The sequence below is a fragment of the Orycteropus afer genome, unplaced genomic scaffold (assembly GCF_000298275.1).
Source record: "Orycteropus afer afer isolate SDZICR_OR568_19922 unplaced genomic scaffold, OryAfe1.0 scaffold00366, whole genome shotgun sequence".
Lineage (NCBI taxonomy): Eukaryota > Metazoa > Chordata > Mammalia > Tubulidentata > Orycteropodidae > Orycteropus > Orycteropus afer.
Genome location: NW_006921953.1, coordinates 1,815,403 through 1,838,098, shown reverse-complemented (window position 1 = coordinate 1,838,098; position 22,696 = coordinate 1,815,403). Strand labels below are relative to the sequence as shown.

Genomic DNA, 22,696 nt, shown 5'->3' with positions numbered 1-22,696 from the left:
GCCCCAGGCCACTCCAAGTCCACAAAAGCAGCAAGGCCACCTTGGCCTTGGCAGGGAAGCTGCCAATTAGGTCTGCCTCCCTAGCCCAGGCAGAGCCAGACCTGCATCCCAATGGGTACCCAAGCTTCTTCCCACAGGCCTTGTCCCATTGAAGCAGCTGAGAAGCCCTGAAGGCCCACTGGGGCCTGGCTGCCAGAGAGGCCACCCTAAAAGATCAGGCCTGGCGATCCTGGGCCTTGCTGGAAGGGCAGCCCTGTCAGGCCCACCTCCAACGCACCTTCCAGCAGGGCCAGGGAAGCACGAAGACCACTAGAGCACCCGAGCAAGAAAGAGGCAAGCAGGGGCCGGGGGTCAGGTTTGTGCTCGGACTGTATTCACATGGAGACACATGGCAGCTTATACTGGACAAAATGAGTAATAAAAATTGGCTTTAAATATGGAAAAACCAGGGCCCTGTAATCCCAGGCGACCCTAGCACTGGGGCCAGGATGGCCATCACAGTCTGGGAAGGGCCTGGGCTAGGGCCTGGGGAGCAGGCAGACACCCTCATCCTACCCCCTTCTCATGTGCATACACACACACACACACACATACAACCCACAGGCACACACAGGAAGGGCGGATTATTGCTGGGCATGTGTGTCTATTGTTACGAGGGGAGGCGGAATGTTTGAGGGTTGGCCAGGGACAACCCCCATGGCCTGGGCTGAGGCATTTCTGAAAGTGTCTTCAGGGCAGAGCCCAGCGTAAGGGGGGAGGCACCCTGGGAGCCGGAAGGCAGAGGCAGACCCATCTGGGATAGCCTGGGCAGTGGGCTGAGGGTCCCAGGGTCAGCCCAATCTCTGGCCAGACTTTGGCACAGGCCTAGCAGAGCAGAGGCCCCGATCCAGCTCTGACAAGTATTGAGAAAGGACAGCAGTGGGTCCCAAAATGGGGTGGCTGCACCCAGGGGAGCAGGGGCAGGCACAAGTTTCACTTAAAGGTCTGCAGTGGCGAGCACAGTACTGGGGGGTAGAGGTGCCTGACCCAGCCAGAGCCGAGCCTGAGGAGCCTTGAGTTTGGCAGTGGCTCCTCTGCCAGCCCCTGGCTCTCCCAGGCCAGGATTGGCTGCCCCGGGGAGCTGAGGCTGGGGCGCCAGACCCAGGCTGGGTATTAAGAACGCTCTGATTGCTATATACATTCATACAAATACATAAATACAGAAAGCCCCAAGCTCTGCAGAGAAGAGCTAAAGGGACGCACCTTTGTCCCAGGGATATAGCCCAGGCCTCACCAGACTCAGCCGGGCCAGGGGCTGAGGGGCAGAGGGCACTGGGGAACAGCTTGGGCTGTGTTCCCCCACCACAGCTTGAGTGGACAATGGGGAAGACCACTGTGCAAAACTGTAAACAGCACTGGAGTAGCTGCTACCGCCAACCGCCGATGGGGGCCTCAGGCTGGGGACTAGAGTTGGGTGGGGAACTCGAGACGGGTGGGGAGCTCTTCCTCACTGTCACTGCAGTTCCCGCAGCAATCCTGGAGGGGCAGGGAGACACGGGGAGAGAGGCAGAGCAAGTGCCATTAGCCACCAGACACGCCAGAAGCCCCAGCCCTGCCAGGCGGGGTCAGAGGTCTGGCCAATGTGGCTGGGCATCAGTGCAGACAGAGGCTGCCAGCAGCAGACAGCAGGAAGGTTATTAGGTAGGTTCCAGGCTCTGCCTAGGCAAGGCTTCTGTCCAGCAGCCCCTTTCTCCTGGGGTGGTAGAGGCAGGGCAGGGGGAAACAGGGCAGCTAAGCAAGGCTAGCAGCTTCAAGGTGCCAGGGTATGAAGAACAGTGTGGGAGGAGGGGGGCACCAGACTTCTTTCACCCACATCTCGCCTCTGTCATGGAAGGGCTGCCTGTGGCTCCCCGAGGCCAGGCAGCAAGGCCAACCCATGGGGAGCCCACACTGCTCACCTCTGGAAAAAGAAAAGAGGCGATGAGCCCAGCCGGGGTGAGAGAAAGGTGGGAGTGAGGCAGGAGTCCCTGGGCACCACAGGCACAGCTGGAGGTGGACCATTCCCAGCGCATGCGGGCACCAGCTCTGCCTCCCACCCACTGTCCCTGGGAGCCAGGCTGCTGGGGTACCTGGCGGCTGAAGAGTCTCTGTAGCAGGCCCTTCTTGGGGGGCGCAGGTGGCTGGCCCTTCCAGTCCAGGTCTGGAGGGACTGCACCATCCAGCCCAAAGACATTCAGCTCCTGGAAGCACTCAGTCTCCACCATCTGCCACAGAACAGGCTGGTTGGGAGAGCTGCCCCCAGGGATTCCATTCCCCTTGGGAGCCCACCCCCCAGCTGGGCAGGCCCCACCTCATTCTGCCAGGGGATAGGCACACTGCCCGTGGCAAACTTCTGGTAGAAGTCTTGGTCGGTGGGCTCCAGCTCCACACCCTTAACCGTGGAAAACTGCTCGATGTCCAGAACATCCTTGCAGTAAATGGCCTGGGGCTGGGGTGACAGAAGCAAATGGTCAAAGAGGATCATCCCCTCTCTCCCCAACACAAGGGAAGGCAACTCAGACTGAGTCTTGGCCTGAGCCTGCCCCCTGACAGCTGCAGCTCTCAAGTGTGGTATCAGAAACACAGTGCCCAAGCACAGTACTGCCACTTCATCATCCACCCATCAGCCAGCCCAGTGGCTGCCTCCACAGCTGAACAGGGCTATATAAAGGCTGGCATAAGAGGTGCTGCTTAGGGGTAGCTGATGGACCATGGCTAGCCAGTCTGCATGGTATGTTTGTAGAATCAGTAAAGCCACCCCCTCCATGTGCCCATGGCCACATGGGTGCATGGCTTGGGGAGGTGAGTGCAGGTGGAACCTCAGCTGGTTCCTTGTACAGGTCCCAGCACTGACTGGGCCCTCTGGCCTAGAATGTCCAGCAGTTTGCTTCAGCCCCTTCTTATGCTTCACAGCCAACCAAAGGACTAGTATTATCTTCCCACATCTCCTCCCTGGCCCCCTTCTAGGAGCCCACCTCAGATCCAGAAGGCCACTTTCTACTTCATCTTTCCACCTGCTTTCTAAATTGTGCTGTTACAGATGTCAATTAAAATAAGACCATGATACACAATGGTATTGTTGCTTTGGCAAACAGTCTGGCAGTGCCTCAAAAGGTTAAACATAGAGTCACCATAAAGACAAAACCCCAAACCCCCTGCTGTTAATGTTGTTGTTGTTACATGCCGTTGAGTCGGACCCGACTCATAGCGACCTCTCCTTGGGTTTCCGAGGTGGTATCACTATGGAAGTAGACTGCCCAACCTTCCTTCCGAGGAGTGGCTCTTGGGTTTGAACCACCAGCCTTCTGGTTTGCAGTCAACTGCTTAGGCACTGCACTACCAGAGCTCCTTCCTGCTGTTAACATGACTCACTAATTCAACTCCTAAGTACATACCAAGAGAAATGAAAACATCCAGCCACATGACCAATGCTAACAGAAAGGAGTTATCACTAACGTTTATCACTAACGTTCACAGCAGCACTATTCATAATAGCCAGAAAGTGGAAACAGCCCAAGTACCCATTAACTGATGAATGGATAGGGGTCCCTGGAGAGTGCTAACCAAAAGGCTGAAGGTTCAAGTCCACCTAGAGGCAACTCAAAAGAAAGGCTTGGTTATCTACTTCTGAAAAATCAGTCAGGGAAGGCAAACATGGGTATACAGATGGAGAGATGTGTGGACAGGCTGAACTATTAGTTATGTCTATGCAGGGGGGAGTGTGCCCAAGACCATGTGTAGGGTTGGCAGACAATGTTTCTACAAGTATATTGCTATGTTCTGTAACAATTCCCAGGTGTATAGTAGAGCTGACAAGGGACAAGGTTATAGTCACTTCTTGGCCACAGCCAGCTACCCAGAGGGAGCAAGTAGTTGGACCTGTGGGCTTGGGACCACAGTCACAGGGGACATCAAGTTCAACTGGCATGACATACTACACAAAACATTGTTCCACCTTGTACTTTGGCGAGTAGCAACTGGGATCTTAAAAGCTTGCAAGTGGCCATCTAGATGCAATGATGGGTCTCTTCTCATCCAGAGCAAAGAATGAAGAAAATCAAAGATTCATGGAAACAATTAGTTCTAGCAACTGGTACACCATGCGATCTGTAGCCTATACGACTATAAGACCAGAAGAACTACATGGTGCTTGGCTACCGCTGTCAACCACTCGGAGGGGGATCTCTGTAGGAGATCCTGGATAGAGTAGGAGAACAATGTGGAACAAGACTCAAAATCATTTTTTAAAAAAAGGACCAGGTTTGCTGATCTGATAGAGCCTGATGGAACCACTGAGACTATGGCCCGTAGCTGCCCTTCAGGTCTGAAATTGAACCCACACCTGTGGCTTCCAGCCAAACAAAAGACAGGCATATGAGGTGAACATTTACACTACATAGATACACTCCTTGGAGAGAACAATCATGGGAGAAAAGAAGGGCTGTGAACACACAGGGACATAGCTCAGGTGGCAGGAGTACATGGAGGGAAGAGGTAACTATGGGGAGGAAGTGGGAGGGGTACTGTTGCATTGTGGTAAATTGCAGTCCATGTCATGAGACAAAGTGTATGTGAACTGCTGTATGGAAAGTGAATTTGCTTTGTAAACTTTCACCCAAATCACAATTAAAAAAAATAAAAACATCAGCAACTGAAAACCCTAAGAAGCACAGTTCTCTGACACACATGGGGTCACCACAGCCAGAGTCTTGATGGCAACTGGTTTGGTTTTGGTTGAATGGATAAACAGAATGTAGTATATCCATACAATGGAATATAAAGCTATAAAAAGCAACAAAGTACTGACACATGCTACAACATGGATAAACCTTAAAGACATTATGGTAAGTCAAAGGAGCCAGACAGAAAAGGCCACAGACTGGATAATTCCATTTACATGAAATGTCCAGAAAAGCCAAATCCATAGACATTGAAAGTAGATTAGTGGTTGCCTGGGCAAATGGAATACACAGGAATCAGAGTGACTACATCTGTGGAAAAAGATGATCATTAGTCAGAACAAAGTTAGGGGCCAACTGTGGAACAGACCATCAATTCTCACGTGCAAGTTCACGCTGAAGCTGAAGAAAATCAAGTCTACGTGAGCAAAAATACAACCTTGAGAAATCCACTTGAATTTAGAGACCATCTCAAGAAGAGATTTGGTATACTGAACATAAATGACCAAAGACCAAACAAGTTGTGGGACATCATAATATGAACAAAGTAAAAGGTCATTAAAAAGACAGGAAAGAAAAGACCAAAATGTCAGAAGAGGCTCTGAAACTTGCTCTTGAATATACAGTAGCTAGAGGCAAAGGAAGAAACAATGAAGTAAAAAAGCTGAACAGAGTATTTCAAAGGGTGACTCAAGAAGACAAAGTACTATAATGAAATGTGCAAAGTTCTGAAGTTAGAAAACCAAAAATGAAGAATATACTTGGCATTTCTCAATTTGAAAGAACTGAAAAAAAAAAAAAAAAAAAATCAAGCCTTGAGTTGCAATATCAAAGGATTCTATGGGTAAAAATATTGAATTATGCAGGAAGCATCAGAAGATGGAAGGGATACACAGTCACTTGATCTTCAACTATTTTAGGAAGCAGCTTATGATTAAAAACCAAAGGTATTGAAGGAAGAAATCCAAGCTCCACTGAAGACAGTGATGAAAAACGAAGCTCCAGGAATTAACAGACAACCCGGTGAAGTGTTTCAACAAACCGATGCAATGCTGGAAGTGCTCATTTGTCTATGCTAAAAAATTTTTTAAATGTAACTTATTGAAATATAATTTATGTACAGTGAAATACACAAAACTAAAGAGACATGGGTCAATGCATTTTTTTTTTTGGTGGTGTTCCCCCCACCATTCCACCCCTGGCAACCAACAAATAAAGTTTCCCTCCATATGTAAACCTTTCCTTGACCCTCCACAATAACGAACTAATACTATAGTTGTCCTTCTGTGATTGACTTATTTCACTCAGCATAATGTCCTCCAAGTTCATCCATATTATGTGGTGTTTTACAGACTCTACATTATTCTTTAGTGCTGCATTCCATTACGTGTATGTACCATAGTTTGGTCATCTACTCTTCCATTATAAAACCTAGAGATAAGTCTTTTGCCAGTTATGTAATTATCAGCAACTATGAATTTGTTGTTGTCACTTTTGTTATGTGCTTTTTCATGGTGTCAATTTCTTTGTTCCATATAATTTTCTATGCTGAGCTTGTTTTATTTATGAATTGTTTTATCACTTCCTTCATTGCTATTGTTTTAGTGTTTGCTGAATATTTATGCTGGTCCTCTTTTCCATGTGATGGTTTATCATTTTTCCTTGAGGTTACTAGTTTTCTCTACAAGTTCTTTAATGACACAGTTTTTTTTCCCTCTTTTTGGTTTGAAGTTGTCCTCATTTGTCAATTGATGTCTCTGGTTCCCTGTTTACGATCTTGTAGGCTTCTTTACTTTGGATACTTTCATGGCTGGGTTGGTTTCTGGGCTATATCCTCATGTGTGTTAATGGTCAATTGTTGTTGGCTGTGTTGCTTCTCTGTCCAAAGGGCTCCCTTTAGCATCTCTTGTAAAGCTGGTCTGGTTTTAACAAATTCCCTTAATTTCTGCTTATCTGGAAATGTCCTAATTTCACCATCATATTTGAGAGACAATTCTGATGGGTACATAATTCTTGGTTGGAAATTTTTCTCTTTCAGGGTTTTATATATACCATCCCATTGTCTTCTTACCTGCATGGTTTCTGCCAAGAAATCGAGCTTAGTCTTATTGGTTGCCCCTTATAGGTAACTTTTCGTTTTTTCCATGCTGCTCTCATGATTCTTTGTCTTTGGTTTTGGTGAGTTTGATGATGATATGTCTGGGTGATTTTCTTTAGGGGGTCTATCCTCTTTGGGGTTCATTGGACTTCCTGAATGGATATGTTCTCATCTTTCATCATACCAGGACAAATCTCTTCCAACAAATCTTCAACAATTTTCTCTGTGGTTTTATTTGTCTCTTCCTGTTCTGGGATTCTGATGACATGTAGGTTATTCCTTTCGATGGTATCCCACATGAACCTTAGGGTTTCTTCATTTTGTTTGATCTTTTTTTCTGATTTATCCCTTTCCAAAGAAGTGTTCAGGTATTTGCCTTCAATCTCCCTAATTCTGTCTTCCATTGATTCCATTCTGCTCCTTTTCCCATTCAATGTCTTATCTATTTCTGAAAATTTAGTATTAACCTTCTGGATTTCTGTATGTAGATTTTGTATCATTTCTAATTTTTCATTTATTTTGTCATTTTGTTTTTGTATTGTCTTTTGAAATTGTTGTAGGGTTTTCTCTGTGTTTTCCTTCATCTCTCAATTCGTTGAAGATACCTTATCAGGGAGTTCCAATGCTGTGTCTTCCTCAGGGATGTGTTTTGGGTCTATATCCTGGTCCCTTGTTTCTCCTGCTTTATCTTGTTTCTTTATGTGGACTGTGATACTCTGTTGTCTCCAAAACATTGTGACGTTTTTGTGTTTATGCTATCACTTTAAAATCCAAAATGGTTGCCACTTGTAAAGATTCAAAATGGTTGCCACTTGTAAAGATTCAAAATGGTTGCGCCCTTGTAAACATTCAAAATGGCTGCGTCCTAGGTCACTTTTAATATCCAAAATGGCCACCACTTGTAAACATTCAAAATGGCTGCACCCTCGGTCATTTTAAATATCCAAAACGGCTGCTGCATCAACAATCAAAATGGCTGCACCAGACAGCAGAAAGTCAACAGCTCAGGTTGTCTCCCTCCTTGCTGTTTCCTTTCCTAGTCATAGGCCACCAGTGCAGTCATCCCTGCAGCCGTTGGTGACCAGGGCTGACCTTGAGGTCAAGTCTCAGTTCCCAACACTGCTTGGAAATATTCAGGCTGTTGGTCCCGTCAGAGTAGCTGACAGTCTGAGGTCCAACCATCTCTGTAATCACTGTTTTCATTCAGATTTTTCCACTAGTTGGTGCCTAATCCACTTCAATATAGTTCCTTTCAAAGCTCAGGGCTCCAGGATTATCTTCTGTATCTGTCAATTGTTTTTTCTTTTCTTTGTTGAAGAAAGTCTGTGTCGCTTGTCTGCCTATTCCTCTATCTTACCAGAAGTCTGAACTCTATGCTAAAAATCTGGAAGACAGCTACTCGGCCAACTGAGTGGAAGAGATCCATATTTGAGACCATTCCAAGAAAGGCGATCCAACAGAATGCGTATATTATCAAACAATATCATTAATATCACATGCAAGTACAATGCTGCTGAAGATAATTCAAAAATGGTTACAACAGTACACTGACAGGGAACTGCCAGAAATTCAAGCCAGATTCAGAAGAGGACATGGAACAGGGATACCACTGCTGATGCCAGATGGATCTTGGCTAAAAGCAAAGAATACCAGAAAGACATTTACCTGTGTTTTATTGACCACAAAAAGGCATTTTACTGTATGGGTCATAACAAATATGGATAACATTTTGAAGAATGGGAATTCCAGAACACTTAAGTGTGCTCACGCAGGCTAGAACAAGAAGATACTGAGTGGCTTAAATCAGGAAAGGTGTGTGTGAGGGTTGTTTCTTTTTGCCATATTTATTCAATCTGTACATAGAGCAAACACTCTGGACTATATTAGGAAGAATGTGGCATCAGGGTTGAAGGAAGATTCATTAACAACCTGTGATATGCAGATGACAAAACCTTGCTTGCTAAAAGCAAAGATTTGAAGCACTTATTGATGAAAAAGACTACAGCCTTCAATGTGTAAAGAAAACAGAAATCTTCACAACTGGACCAATAAATAACATCATGATAAATGCAGATAATATTAAAGTCTCCAAGGATTTAATTTCACTTGGATCCACAATCAACACATGGAAGCAGCAGTCATGAAATCAAACAATGTATTACATTAGACAAACCTGGTGCAAAGCACCTCTTTAAAGTGTTAAAAAGCAAAGATGTTACTTTCAGTACTAAAGTGTGCCTGACCCAAACCATAGTAGTTTCAATCGCCTCTTATGCATGTGAAAGCTGGACAATGAATAAAGAATTAATGCATTTGAATTATGGTGTTGGTAAAGAATATTGAATATACCATGGACTGTCAAAAGAACGAATACATGTCTTGGAAGTATAGTCAGGATGCTCCTTAGAAGCAAAGATGATGAGACTTCATCTCATGTACTTTAGACATGTTACCAAGAGGGAACAGTCTCTGCAGAAGCACAGCATGCTTGGTAGAGTAGAGGATCAGCAAAAAAAAGAGGGAGATCCTCAATGAGATGGATTGACATAGTGGCTGGAACAATGGGCTCAAACAGCAATGATTATGAAGATGGCACAGGACATGAGGTCGCTATGAGTAGAAACTGACTGGACAGCACCTAATAACAACCACAGGGCTAGGAGGGCAGGAAAAGGGAGTTTGGGGACTAATGGCTAAAGGGTACAGAGTCTCTATATGGGGTGATGAAAATGCTCTACTATTGTGGTAATGCTATACGACTCTGTGAATATGCGAAGAGCCACTGAGTTGTACACATTAAATGTAGGGTATGAATTATATCTCAGTGGTGCTATTAAGAAAAAAGAAAATCATCACGCTTGCTTTTCATCTGCTGCTTCTAAAAAGTTGACCTCCAGGGCATTGGTTCTACCTCTGACTTTGAATGATGCCAGAGGTGGTGAATTTACCTTGAGATTCAGCAAGATGATGGGAGGTGGGGGGTGGAATAAAAGTGAGCAGCAGCCGCCACCTTGGGGCAGGCTTACTTGGTTAAGTGCTAGCCCTGGACACAAGGCTAGTCACCTAAGCCCATGACATGGCTACCCTGCAGGGTTCCAGTGAGGACTACACCAAAACCAAAAAACAAACTCACTGCCATTGAGTTGATTCTGACTCATAATGATGCCCACTGGGTTTCTAAGGCCGTGAATCTTTATGGAAGTAGATAGCCCCACCTTCCTTCTGTGGTGCATCTGGTGGGTTTGAACCTGTTACCTTCTGGTCAGCAGCCAAATACTTTATCCACTATGCCACCAGAGCTACTACAGGAGACCATCATTCTCAGGAAGCAGTCCCCTAATTGGCCCTCCAGTCCACCCTCCACATCTCATGTTCCTGCTCAGCATTCTCCAATGACCCCTCCACACTTTGGAACCACAATCCCTGCCAGCCTCCTAGGGCCCTGCCTCCTTCAAGGCTCTCTTGCCCCACGTGCTCCACACCAGCCACACTGCCCTTCTCAGTGCTGTCTATTGCACAAGGCTGGAGCCTGCTCCAGGGCCTCGATGCTTGCTGCTCCTTCTGTCTGAAAGGCTCACACCCTAGACGTTGGCACAGCATACTCCTTCATGTATTTTAGGTTGCTGCTTAACCATCAGTTCCTCAGAAACCACTGTGTTTAAAAATGCCCCAGTCTCATCCTTCTTGACTTCTTGTTGCTAGTTGCTGCCAAGTCACCCTGACTCATGGCGACTCCACGTGTGCAGAATAGAACTGCTCCCTAGGGTTTTCAAAGCTGTGAAAGACAGTCAAGGCTGTCTTCCAAGGCACCTCTGGGTGGGTTCGAATAGCCAACCTTTAGGCTAGTGGCTGAGTGCTTAACCATTTGTGCCACTCATGGACTCCTTCTTGTCTTCTTAGATTGCTTTATGTTCCTTTGTCACCCTGAACGTTATCTGAAATTGTTTTCCACCAAAAGGTTTATTATTTTGGTGTGTCCCCAACAGAGCATAAATTCCATGAGGGCAGGGCTTGGCCCTGCTAACTTCGTATCTCCAAGGCCCAGCACATATGGAACTTGTATTTGTTGAATATATAAACAAACACCTATAAGACTGACACCCATCAACCTGGCCTGCACATCACCTTCCTGGCTGCCTCCCCGGTGTTTCTGGTGAACTATCTATCAGACTGAGGTACTGGTGATTGAATGGTAGAATTCTCACTTGCCATGCAGGAGACCCAGCTTTGATTTCTGGCCAAAGCACTTCATGTGCAGCCACTACCCATCTGTCAGGAAGGCTATGTGTTGCTGTGACATTGAAAAGGTTTTGGTAAAGATTCAAGACTAGGATGGACTAAGGACAAAGGCCTGGAGACCTTCTTCCAAAACTCAGCCAATGAAACACTTTGGATCACAACAGAACATTGGTACAGTCACAGGACCTAGTCCTCTTAGACATGGCAAGGGGATGGGCAAGCACATGCTCTAACCTTGGCCAGTCAGAGCCTTCCCTGTGACTTTATACAGGGAAGCCTCTATTCAATGGGAGGGATACAGTCAACAGGCCAAAGCAGAGCAAAGAGATGGAGTGTGCTAACAACCTGGCATAAAGCCCTGATGTTGGCCTTGCTGTGAGACTCTCTGGCCAAATGAACCAATAAGCACCATGCTGTGCTTAAGGACATTTGGGTTGGGTTTCTGCCACTTGGAACCCAATGACTAGAGGATGCATGTGTTTGCAGGGTGCCTGGCCCACTGCAGAAGGATCCCATCCACAGAGGGATGGTCAGCATTGCTGGAGTGGAATAGTGGTCTATCATCCCAACATCCCTCTGCCCTGCTGGCAATAGCATGTTGGTTTTCCTCTGGGAAATGGACCGCTCTCATTGGCAGTGGGATCTGACCCAGGAGTGGCCAGTGAGGATCAAGGTCCCTGGACAGAGTCAGCTAGTCCTGGGGAGAGGGTGTCCTCTGAGCAATCAGAGGTAATGAGCATCAGCCTAGGGATTCTTTTGGCATTACTGAGGTCCCTCAGTAACGGGTGGTGCAGTCATTTAAGTACTGGGACATAATCCAAAGTCTGGCAGTTTGAACCTACCCAGAGGCACCTAGAAACAAAGCCTGACAATCTGCTTCTGAGAGATCACAGCCTTGAAAACCACTAGGGAATTGACTCTACTGCAACCGGTTAACCCAAACCAGCGGCCACCAAGTACTCCTATTAATTCTGTCCTGGGCTTTTCACTTCTGGGAGCCCCAGTGAATTCTATTTTTTTGGGGGAAGTTAGACCATTTGAGTTGGGTTTTCTGCCACTTGCACTGCATGTGTCCTGATCAGTACTCCAAGAGCTCCCACCCACTGGCTTGGTCCCTGTGGGCCCAGGCACCACTCACATCAGGCTTGAATGGCGGCTCCAGCATGCCAGCTCCTAGCCGCTTAAAATTCAACTTCTTGAAGAGGGTGTGCTCCTTCACCTCTTGAGCGCCGCTCCCGCGACACCCCAGGCGCTCAGCTGGGTCCTTGCAGAGGAGCTGTGGCAGGACAAGGGGCAGTCAGCATGCCTGGGGCAGATGGGTGGGTGAAGTGCCTTGGTCCAACCCTGCCACTCAGCCCTCTGTGGGCTGCCATACCTGGGAGCAGAGTGAGCGGGCCTGGGAAGAAAAGCGATCGGAATACTCCTCAGGTACCTCCTTCACAAGCCGCTCCACCTCTTCCCGCTTTATCTTCTTCTTCCTCTGCTGGAAGGGCGACTGGCCTGCAATCATCTCATACAGGAGGCAGCCGAGCGCCCACCAGTCTGGGCTGAATGTGTACCGTTCGTTCTTCACCACCTCTGGAGCTGTGGCGGGAGGCACAGAGTTAGGGTGGGGTGGAGGTAGGAGACCTGGAGACAGAGCCATTGGGCTTGTAATGCCTGTCAGTTCAAAAAAAAAACCCCAAACTCATAGTGACCCCCTTTGGGTTTCCAAGGCGGTACATCTTTACAGAAGTAGATTGCCCAGTCTTCCTTCCACCTAGTTCAGTCAGGGGCCCAAAATTGAAGCACTCAACCAGCCACTAAGTGTTCTGGTGGGGACTATGGCAAATAGGAGAGCACATGTCCCGTGCAAGGAAGCTGATGCAGCCTGCCCCATCTTCTGATTTTTCCAAACAAGTCAGAAATCCCTGGTTTTAATGTGAAATGGTCTGGCTTATTAAATGCTGCTAAACCATCAAACTGTTTTGTGAAACATTTTGATTTAAATAAAAATGTAGGCCAAACTGGACCCGTGAGGCTAGCAGTATGCAACCTCTGGACTTAGTATCTGACAGAAGAAAGAAGACAATTAATGCTTGCTGAATACCCGCTACGTGCCAGGACAGGCATGTAGCAATTTTCTCCTCTACTATCTCTTTTCATCTTCAAGGTGAGCCTGGCAGGCAGGTTGGATCATCGTTTTACCATCGAGGAAAGTGAGGTTGGGAGAAGCGAAGTACCTGGCCCAGGGCCACACAAATAAGGGGTGGAGCTGTGAAGCCTAGCTCCGTGTGCTGTGTCAGGGGGTCCGGGGGGAATGTGTCCCCAAGGGCAACACAGGGGTACATCTTGGTCCTTCTACCCGGCCCCACAGATGCTCTAACTCTGAACATGGGAATTTTAGGGGCAGGGAGAGCCAGGACCAGGAGTCCAAGTTTGAGCCCCTCCACAGTGTACACAGCAGTCCCCGCCAGGCCTAGCCCATAGCAGGCATTCAACAATGAATGAACGACATTGGATTCATAAGTGGTAGGGGTCCTGGCTGAGTCCTGGTCTCCTAATCTACAAACTGGGAATACCAGTATGGGCTCTTTTTATTCCCTGAGCTACAGGAAACTCCCAAACAGAAGTGAGTAGGGTCTTGGACAGTGAGCCAGGGATGCAAGGAGGCTGGCGGACCAGGTGGAGGGAGACTCACCCATGTAGCCTACAGTTCCCACGCGGCCTTTGATGGTCTGGCCCTCTGGCACGTGGACAGCCAGCCCCAGGTCGGAGATACGAATGTGACCTGTGTGTGGCACAGGAGCAGGAGCCATTATAGGACCATGCCGCCCACTCAACCCCACCCCTTTAGCGGTGCCCCCACCCACCGTGGTCATCCAGCAGGATGTTCTCGGGCTTCAGGTCCCTGTAGGAGAGAAAGGCAGGGTCAGAGGCTGCTTAGTGTGCCAGGGAGCCAGCTGGAGCCACCCTTGCCAAACTCATTCACCTCCTGGGACTACAGGTAGAGTGAGCACAGGACCAATTTGCTGACACAGTGACAATGGATAGCCCAGTCCTCCCCTCACCTGCAGGAGCCCCATCCCAAGGGAGCAGAAGATGGAGTTACAGAGCCAGAACTCTCGAAGCAAGTGGAAGGCACTACCACCCAGGACGGGAACTCCCTGGACACCACCAAAGCCTTGCTTGCCCTTGATGCAAGGCACACCCCTCCTCCCCTTTGGGGCTGACTCTTATCTTTCCTTGTCTCTCAAATGGGGCTGCTCATCCATCCCCTCCTGGGGCCATAATAAGGCTCAAGTGAAATGACAGGAGTAGCAACTGTGCCTGGTTCTGGTGCTAATGAATGGGGACAATAAGCAATAGGAATCTGAGCTCTGACTAGGGGCTGGGCTCTGGGCCAGGAACCTTACCGTACTATCTCATTCAGTCCCTACAACCTGTGAGGGAGGAATGATGGGAATTATTGTCTTGGCTTCCCAGAAAAGGAAATGGTGTTGGGAGCAGGGAGCTGACTGCCAGGGTCACACAGAGAGGGGTGACAAAGCTAGGATTCACACATGGGTCAGTCATAACCCAAAGCCTAGGCTCTGGTCCACTGAAAGGAAAGTGGCGAGCCCAAGCCCAGCAGGACAAGCTTATGACCTCAGATGGGGCCCAACACCCCAGCATCTTTCCATAGGCTGAGGCTGAGCCTGACCAGAGGGTATCCATGCCCTCCACACCTGTATACAATGCGTTCCCGGTGCAAGTCCTCCAGGCCACAGCAGATCTCAGCAGTGTAGAAGACAGCTCGTGCCTCGGGGAAGCCTGCCTGGCCCATGTGGTAGATGTGAAACTTGAGGTCTCCCCCATTCATCAGTGTCAGCACCAGGCAGAGGGCATCCTTGGTCTCGTAGGCGTAGGCCAGGCTGACCTGTAGCCAAGGGGACCCAAGCCTCAAGCAAGGGTTACAGGCCTGCCTAATGGCAGGGTTGGCACCAGCCACCCCAAAGAACATTCTCAGTGCTACTCCTGAGGCCCAGCTGCTCCCAGGCCTGTGTCAACACCCCAACTCTGTCCTTCCCCAGTATCATGGAGGGTGGGGTGGGATTGGAGGGAGGGTGGCCCCTTGGAAGGTAGGAAGAGACTTTAGCCTGGCAGATGGGACTGAGAGAAAGGGCAAGGTCTCCTTTCTGTACTTACTACAAACCTACTGTTCACTTTCTCCAGGATCTGCTTCTCGTTGAGCGCCATGGCCTCGCCTTTCCGCTTCTTAATCCGCTTCTTCTCCAGCTTCTTGCAGGCATACATCTTGCCTGTTGCCCGCACCTGGCAGGCACACACCTGTGGCCAAGGTAGACCAGACAAATGGGTGCCTGCTATGCTATGCCATTGCTGGGGTGCCGGGCTCAGAGGGCCAGGGTTGGTCCAGGGCCCCACCCTACCCCGGCCCTCTGGACTCTGCCTGGGGCTCTGACCAGGTCACTCACCTCCCCAAAGCCACCTTTGCCTAGGACTCGGTACTGCCTAAAGGTGTTTTTGGTCACTGGCTGCCTGTGAGCAAGAAGTAGGGAAGTAACCACTTGCACAGCAGGAGTCAAGGTCTGGGAGAAGGCCTAGCAATTTGGTTGATCCTGGCCCCATCTCTGGGGAGCTCACCTTTCCAGCCACTTCCACTGTAGGAAACGGTTGAAGTAGATGCTGTCGAGGTAGTCTGCGAAAGGGGCCATGCTCAGGTATTCATGGGTTAGCCTGTTAAGAGAAAGCCCAGCCTGCTGGTCACCCCACCGCCCCAGGCTCCCAAAAGGTACCTGCTCAGCCTGAAGGCATCATTCTTGGCAGAGCCTCGTTTGCACTCATCAAGGAGGGATGCTAGAATCCACACTGAAGCTGAGAATGGTACAGAGAGGGGAGGCAGCCAACCCATGGTCACAGGGCTGGGGCAGGGCCGAGCTAGCCTCTTCTGAGCTGCCCGGGCCTTCAAGGTCCCACCAGAGGTCCCTCCTCTGGGCACAATTCCATCCTGTGGGCAGGGAGGGCCTTACCGGGTAAGCTCCTGGAAGAGATCTTTACAGGGCCCCTGCTCTAGCCTCTGGGTGCAGTTTGTCACCAGCTGCCGAGGGACCTCAGGGATGAGGTCAGGACCCTGGGGACAGACCACAGATAGGTCAGTGTATTTTGTGTGTGTGTGTGTGGGGGGGGTCTCTCTTTTTTTTAATTGTGACTTGGGTGAAAATTTACAGAGCAAATTCACTTTCCATACAGCAGTTCACATATACTTTGTCTCATGACATTGACCACAATTTACAACAATGCAACCGTTCCCCTCCCACTTCCTCCTGATAGTTACCTCTTCCCTGTGTCCATCCCTCCATGCACTCCTGCCCCCTGAGTTGTCTCCCTGTGCATAAGCAGCCCTTCTTTCTCCCATGATTGTTCTTTACAAGCAGTGTATCTACCTCAGGTACATGTTCAACTCCTATGCCTGTCTTTTGTTTGGCTGGAAGTCACAGGTAGTGGGTTCAATTCCAGACTTGAAGGGCAGCTAGGGGCCATAGTCTCAGTGGTTCCACCAGGCTCTATCGGACTAGCAAACCTGGTCCTTGGGGGAATCTCTTAACTGCTACCCACTCCCAGAACCCAAATACCAGAGATCTCAGGCTTGTGCCAGGGGTGGCTGCAGACCAGGGATGAGTCAGCCCACCTGGTTGCTGAACCTTGTCCTCCCAGCCCCCCTGGAGGGAGGCCATAGGAGAGCCACTGGCAAGTTCACCCAAGCTGGAGCCCCACACCTCCCTGCTCCTCCTCCTGCCTTCCCCAACTCCATGCCTACGGTGTGCCTGGTGGAGCCTGGAGCAGCTCCAGGCACTCTCTGCCCAGGCTGTGGTCAGTCCTTACCCCAGTGATGCACTCTGCTAGAGGCCATCATTCCTCCATTACCACTCACTCACCGTGTGGCTCAGGAAATTCTGCATTAGCCGCCGCCCACACGCCTTCCGCTTCTCATCAGGGGTCACTTCATACTCAGCCTGCAGGCAGGAGGGAAAGGGAGAAGCTCAGAGTTGGGGCTGAGCAACAGGTGGGGGGGGGGCGAGTACTGCAATGAGGCCTGGGACCTTTACCTGTGGGCCACCCCCAGTGACAGGCCCACTTACCACCCCATCCAGGAAGGCGATGCAGCGTGTCAACTCTGGGCGTGTCTCACAGAACTCACGGAACAGCAGGCGCCCGATGGGCTGCCGCTCACATAGGCTATGGTAGTCACGCTCTGCAGGCAGAGGAGGGAACTGCTGGGTTCACAGACTGGAGCCTGCCAGCGGCCGGGCGGCCCAATTCACACCGCCAGGCACTGGTTCCAACAGCTTGCAGGACACCTTCAGAACCCTCACCACAAGCCTGGGTGGATACTACTGTTATTCTCATCATGGCTAGGAAATCTGAGGACCAGAGAGGTAAAGTACTAGCCCAAGGTCACAGTTAGGAATCTGGCTCCAAAACCCAGGATTCTACCTGCCTGGCTGCCTCCTGGTTGGCAGTACTGCATGCATCATAGTGCTAGTGCTGGATGCACTCTGAGAGGTTCTGGCCCACCCTGGGCCTGGCCCACACCTGTTGCCTGCCTGGCGAAAGTGCAGGAGGAAGCTGTGGCTTCCGGTGAGCTTGTAACTCAGCCTCCTTCCCAGGCAGCGAGAGCAGCCACAGAATGTTCCTTGCCCGCGTGCACATCATCGGAGGGGCCTGGACAGCCTTAAGTGCTACTCAGACCTGGGCCTCAGCCTAGATAAGCCCTGGCTCTTCTGTCCTTTCCCAGAAGTAACCCCGTTACACTGTACAGGCTGGGGCCCCCAACACAGTCAGGCTGTGGGCTGTCCTCTGCCTCTACCACCCCCTCAGTTCCAGGGTCCTGCTGACCCTAAGCCTAGTAGCTGCTCCTTCCTCTGCTTCTCTGACTGCCCAAATGTGCCCCTCACAAGGGCCTTTCTCTGCCTTCCACCCATCCCAAGCCCAGGAACTGAAACTAGGGTGGGCGGTACAGCCTCAATCTTCCTGCTCACCAGACCTCCCTTGCTCCTCTACCCCAGGGCAAGGTCTCAGGGGGAAGCTCCTCCTGCACCAGGAGGACCCCTCAGTCTCTGCCTACACCTCACCGAGGCTGAGCCGCAGCTCTTCACACTGGCTGATGTGGGGGAACTGCAGCATCTGCCGCCATTTCTTGCTTTTGCCTTTGCGATTCCCGCCACCACCTGTGGGGGCAAACAGGGCTATGTCTTGAATTCTGCCACCACCATGCCTCCCCTTGACCCTCAGCATAGTCCACAGGGCCTGTAGGGCCCCACCTAGGCCCAGCCCACCCTGAGACACACCTCTGTCTTTCCCTCACATACTTCAAACCTGCCCTTGCTGGGGACCAGGACACACATGGGCCTTCCTGCCAGGTACTCCCAGGCTGGGAGAGCCAGAGAGCAGTGAGGAACCTGGGAGGCTCTAGTAGCTTCTGCAAAAGTCTGTTCCTACTAGGTGGGAGTTCCCCAGGTGAAGAAAGTAAAGAAGGGAATCAAAAGCGGTGGGAACTGCTTAAATTGGGGCCCAGATGGGAGAGATTCTAGGGTATTTGGGACATGTCTGAGAGATGCCAAGGGCAGCAGCAACCTAGGCCACTGGGAAGGCTTCCAGGCCTCTATCACTGGGTCCTGCATCAGGGATATCAGAGATTCAAGGAAGGCTTGAAGAGCAGCACATAAAGGTGGTGGAAGGAGGGCCGACACTTAGGGTCCCCTCTCCTACATGTGAGGGCTTCCCTGGCCTGGATACCTGCCTGATCTTACCTAGCTGACCCCTCCACTTGTAGCTGCTGAGACCACAGTGTCAGCTCAAATGCCTACAGAGCCAGACAGTATGATAAATGTGGCCCAGACATGAGACAACAGGGAGTGGTGAGGAGTGTAATGAACCAGGACAGGGGCAGCTGCACCACAACTCCAGCTGATTGTTGCCAGGCAAGAATGCTGGCTCAGTGTGGCCAAATCTTCTGATTTTTCAAAACAAGCTGGAAATATAGAATGTTTTGTGGAAAACTGGGAGCTCTGGTGGTATAGTGCCTAAGGCATTTGACTGCTAACCAGAAGGTTAGGGGTTCAAACCCACCAGCCACTCCTCGGAAGGAAGCTTGGACAATCTACTTCCGTAGAGATACTGCCTTGGAAACTGAAGGAGGGGTCACTATGAGTCAAATCGACTTGACGGCAGTGAGTTTGGTTGTTTTTGTTTTGTTTTATTTATATGGAAAACTAGTGCCAATTTTATTTACAAAATCAAAACCAAAAATTTAAAAAAAAAAAAAAAAAAAAAAAACCCAAAACTAAATTCACTATCAAGTCGATTCTGACTCATAGTGACCCCCAATGGGTTTCCAAGGCTATATATCTTTATGGAAGCAGACTGCCTCATCTTTCTCCTGTGGGGCTGGTGGAAAAACTGGTGCTGATTTTATTTACAAAATCAAAACAAAACAAAATTTAAAATAATAGTAATAATAAAACTACAACCAAGTAAATAAAATATGTCAGATAGCTAGATCTGGCCAGGGACCACCAGGTTGAGACGGTAGAAGGGGCATGAATCTTGTCTCACAGACCTGGGTTTGAAACTCCAATTCATTCTTTAGATTCATCACTTGTCTTCTATGAACCTCAATTTCTCTGTATATACTTTGGGTCCAAATCTACCTCTGGAAGTGGTGTGAGGATGAAACGGGAGAATGTGTCCAAGCAAGTAGAGCCATGGCAAGAGGTTGGCCCAGCTCCACCAGCTCAGGGGCAATCTTAAGCAAGTACCTTCCCTTGCCTGACCTCAGTTTCCCCTGTGCTCTTCCCAGCCAGGTTTCCATCAGGCCTGGGTGAAAGCTGATGGTACAGGGGAGGGTCCCTCAATGGCTCCCTGGAGGAGGAAGTGTTACAGAATACCCATTGGGAAACCTGCTAGTGGTTCTCCTGCAGCCTGTACCCAACATATCCTGCAGTCATTGCATCACTGTGAGTGAGCAAGGCCTCTCCAGAAAGGGAACTCCTCCCCACCCCCTCATCCAACCCTCCATCTGCCCAACCCTCCATCCGCCTACCTCCCCCACCACTTACTTCCTCCTCCCCCTCCTCCTGTCCACATCAAGGCAGCAGCCAAGAGTCACATGCAAATACCCTGTCCTAGAGCTGCCACCAAGACAGTGGGGCTTTCTCCACCCTACCTAGCCTTCTCCCTGTGCTTCTGGGTGCCTGGGAAAGGAAAGACTGAGCTAGGGCTCACACCCCCATGCTGCTGCACTTCAGCAACTCTGACCAGTTGGGCTCAAGTTCACCAGAAAATGAGGTCCTGAAGTGAGGAAACCATTTGCCCAAGATCACAGATCCTGGAGGGGACAGAGGCAAGATTTGAACCTAGCTCCCTGTGACACCACAACTCAAACTACTTCCCTCCACCCTGCAAACATGCTGGTCACTTATTAGATGCCAACAGTATATATATACCAAGGATTTTCCAACCACTTTAGGATCTCAGGACTGTCTGAGAAGCTGGTAAAGGCCCTGGCACCAAGCTGTTAGCCAGCTGATAGGTGATTCTGATGCAGCCACCATCTCAACCTGGTGATCCCTGGCCAGATCTGGCTCTTTGACATGTTTTATTTATTTGGTTGCAGATTTTTTTTTTTTAATTTTCTTTTGTTTTTATAAATAAAATCAGCACCAGTATTCTATGGGCCACCATTCAGAACTAGGTGACAATCAGGATTTCCTTTAATCTTCGTGTCCCACACCCAACCATTCAAGAAAGAGATACTGAAGTTCAGAAAGGAGAGATTTGTCTAAAGCCATACAGCTGGGAAAGGGTAGAGCCAGGTCAGTGTAAGGGTTCTCCATGGAGGTACCAGTCCTTGGCCGGACCATACTCCCTATGCCTTGCCCGTGGCCTGATGAAGCCTGTCCAATGATGCCCACACACTCTGGCCAGGCAAGGCAGTGCCCTCAGCAGGTCTGAGCCCTGAATGGCTAGAGCCCTAGGGAGGGAGGCCTGGCCCGGCTCTCCCCACTCCTCCTCCCTGGCTGGCTAGATGACGAGGCAGAACAGAATCGGCAGATGCCCCCAGAGGCTGCGAGGAAGGCCTAGCCCCAGGGTTCGATAAGGGACAGGAGATAAGGGAGGCTCCAGCCACTGAAGACCCAGCTAGCTTCCCATGCCCATTTCCAGGCAGCACACCCCAGAGATCAATAAGTATGGATGGGCAAGGGGACCAGCAGCTATACCCAGCTGGGTAACCCTCTGGGCTTCCTACAGACTGTATCGGGGGCATCCTGGACTCTCTGGGTAACATGGGGCTAGTCCCTGGTCTGAGTTTCAGTTGCCCACTGAAAAATGGGGCAGAAAGGTAGAGCAGATAACTCTTGTAACCTGGAAGCCCAGCAAAGTGTGGAGAAGTTGTCATGACTGTCCTCCCAAAAAAAACTCCAATCTCACTGCCATCGAGTTGGATCCAACTCTTAGCAAACCCTCCTTGGGTTTCCAAGGCAGTATTTCTACGGAAGTAGATTGCCCAGTCTTCCAAGGAGTGGCTGGTGGGCTTGAAGCGCAAGCCTTCTGGTTAGCAGTCAAATGCATTAGGCACTATGTACTGTCCTCTCTGGAGCTCCAGAAAGAATGGCCTTGCTCACTGCTGGGTCCCAAGCACCCTGGATAAGGCAGGGCACAGAGTGGATGCTCAGTAATTACGTTACTGAGATGAGCTGTGATAGCCCACAGGATAGTAAAGACCAGGTCTGGTGCTCCTTGTCCCCCAGAATCCTCACAGACTGCTCTGACAATGCCTGACAATGGCAGAGGTGGGAAGCCAGGAGGGGCTCAGTATACATGGGCTCACCAGACTAGGCTCACACCTTAGTAGGTCCAGTGCAGCCTGCCAGACATGCTCTCTTCTTTCAAATCCCAGCTACCACCTGTTACTGTGCCTGTTTGGCCCATCCATCTCTGTCCCATGCACTGAGGTACCCAGCAACTGGCAGTCGTGTTAGTAGCATACATGACCAGGAGTTTCCTTAAGTCGGGTGGGCTGTGCTACGCAGGGGCTGAGTTCATTCATTTTCCAAACCTTTACCCAGCAGCAACTTTGGTCCGGTGCAGGCTAGGCGCCCGGGCCTGGGCCGAACACGTGGGGTGGGTTCCCCTCCCTAGGCCATCTTCTCACCTCTCACCTGGGAGAGAGCTCGGAGAGGCTCTCCCAAGATTCAGGTCCCACCCTCCTCACTTCCTTCCTTTCTCCTTCCCTCACCCCCCCCCCCGCGGCGAGGGCGGCGGCCTGACCCCCGCCCCTTCCTGGGCGCCGGCTTCCCGAGGCAGGTGCGGAGGAGGACTACAGCCCGGAAGGGCTCGAGTCTGCGTGGGGTGCGGGCGCGGAGCCCGTGGGTCTAGAGAGCCATTTGGCTGGGGCGTCCTGCTGAGCTGGGAGGCCAAACGCCCGCCGCTCCCTGCACCCTGGCGCGTCCGATTTCCCGGCCGCTCACCTTCTCGGGCCTTAAGTAGCACCGTGTTCGCTACGATGTTCTCGAGCTCCATGGGCTGCGGCCCCGCCGGACCCGCCGGGCCGCGCCGCAGGCCGGGGTCGCGCACTGGAGCCGGGGCCGGATGGCTATCGGCGCGGCTCGGTTCGGCTCGC

The 22,696-nt window shown here is 50.3% G+C and overlaps 1 protein-coding gene across 1 annotated transcript; it reads right to left on the bottom strand.

Moving 5' to 3' along the window:
• Nucleotides 1-1,406: 1,406 nt before the first annotated feature.
• Nucleotides 1,407-22,596, bottom strand: GRK6 (G protein-coupled receptor kinase 6). The gene is made up of 17 exons (XM_007952956.1): nucleotides 22,545-22,596; nucleotides 18,147-18,242; nucleotides 17,154-17,266; nucleotides 16,950-17,027; nucleotides 16,044-16,144; nucleotides 15,658-15,750; nucleotides 15,489-15,552; nucleotides 15,202-15,342; nucleotides 14,742-14,932; nucleotides 13,887-13,924; nucleotides 13,715-13,804; nucleotides 12,410-12,618; nucleotides 12,173-12,310; nucleotides 2,330-2,467; nucleotides 2,109-2,243; nucleotides 1,938-1,939; nucleotides 1,407-1,515 (listed from the first exon to the last, which is right to left on the bottom strand). Exons 1-17 carry the CDS (start codon nucleotides 22,594-22,596, stop codon nucleotides 1,407-1,409), a joined length of 1,788 nt encoding a protein of 595 aa, XP_007951147.1.
• Between the last annotated feature and the right edge of the window lie 100 nt (nucleotides 22,597-22,696).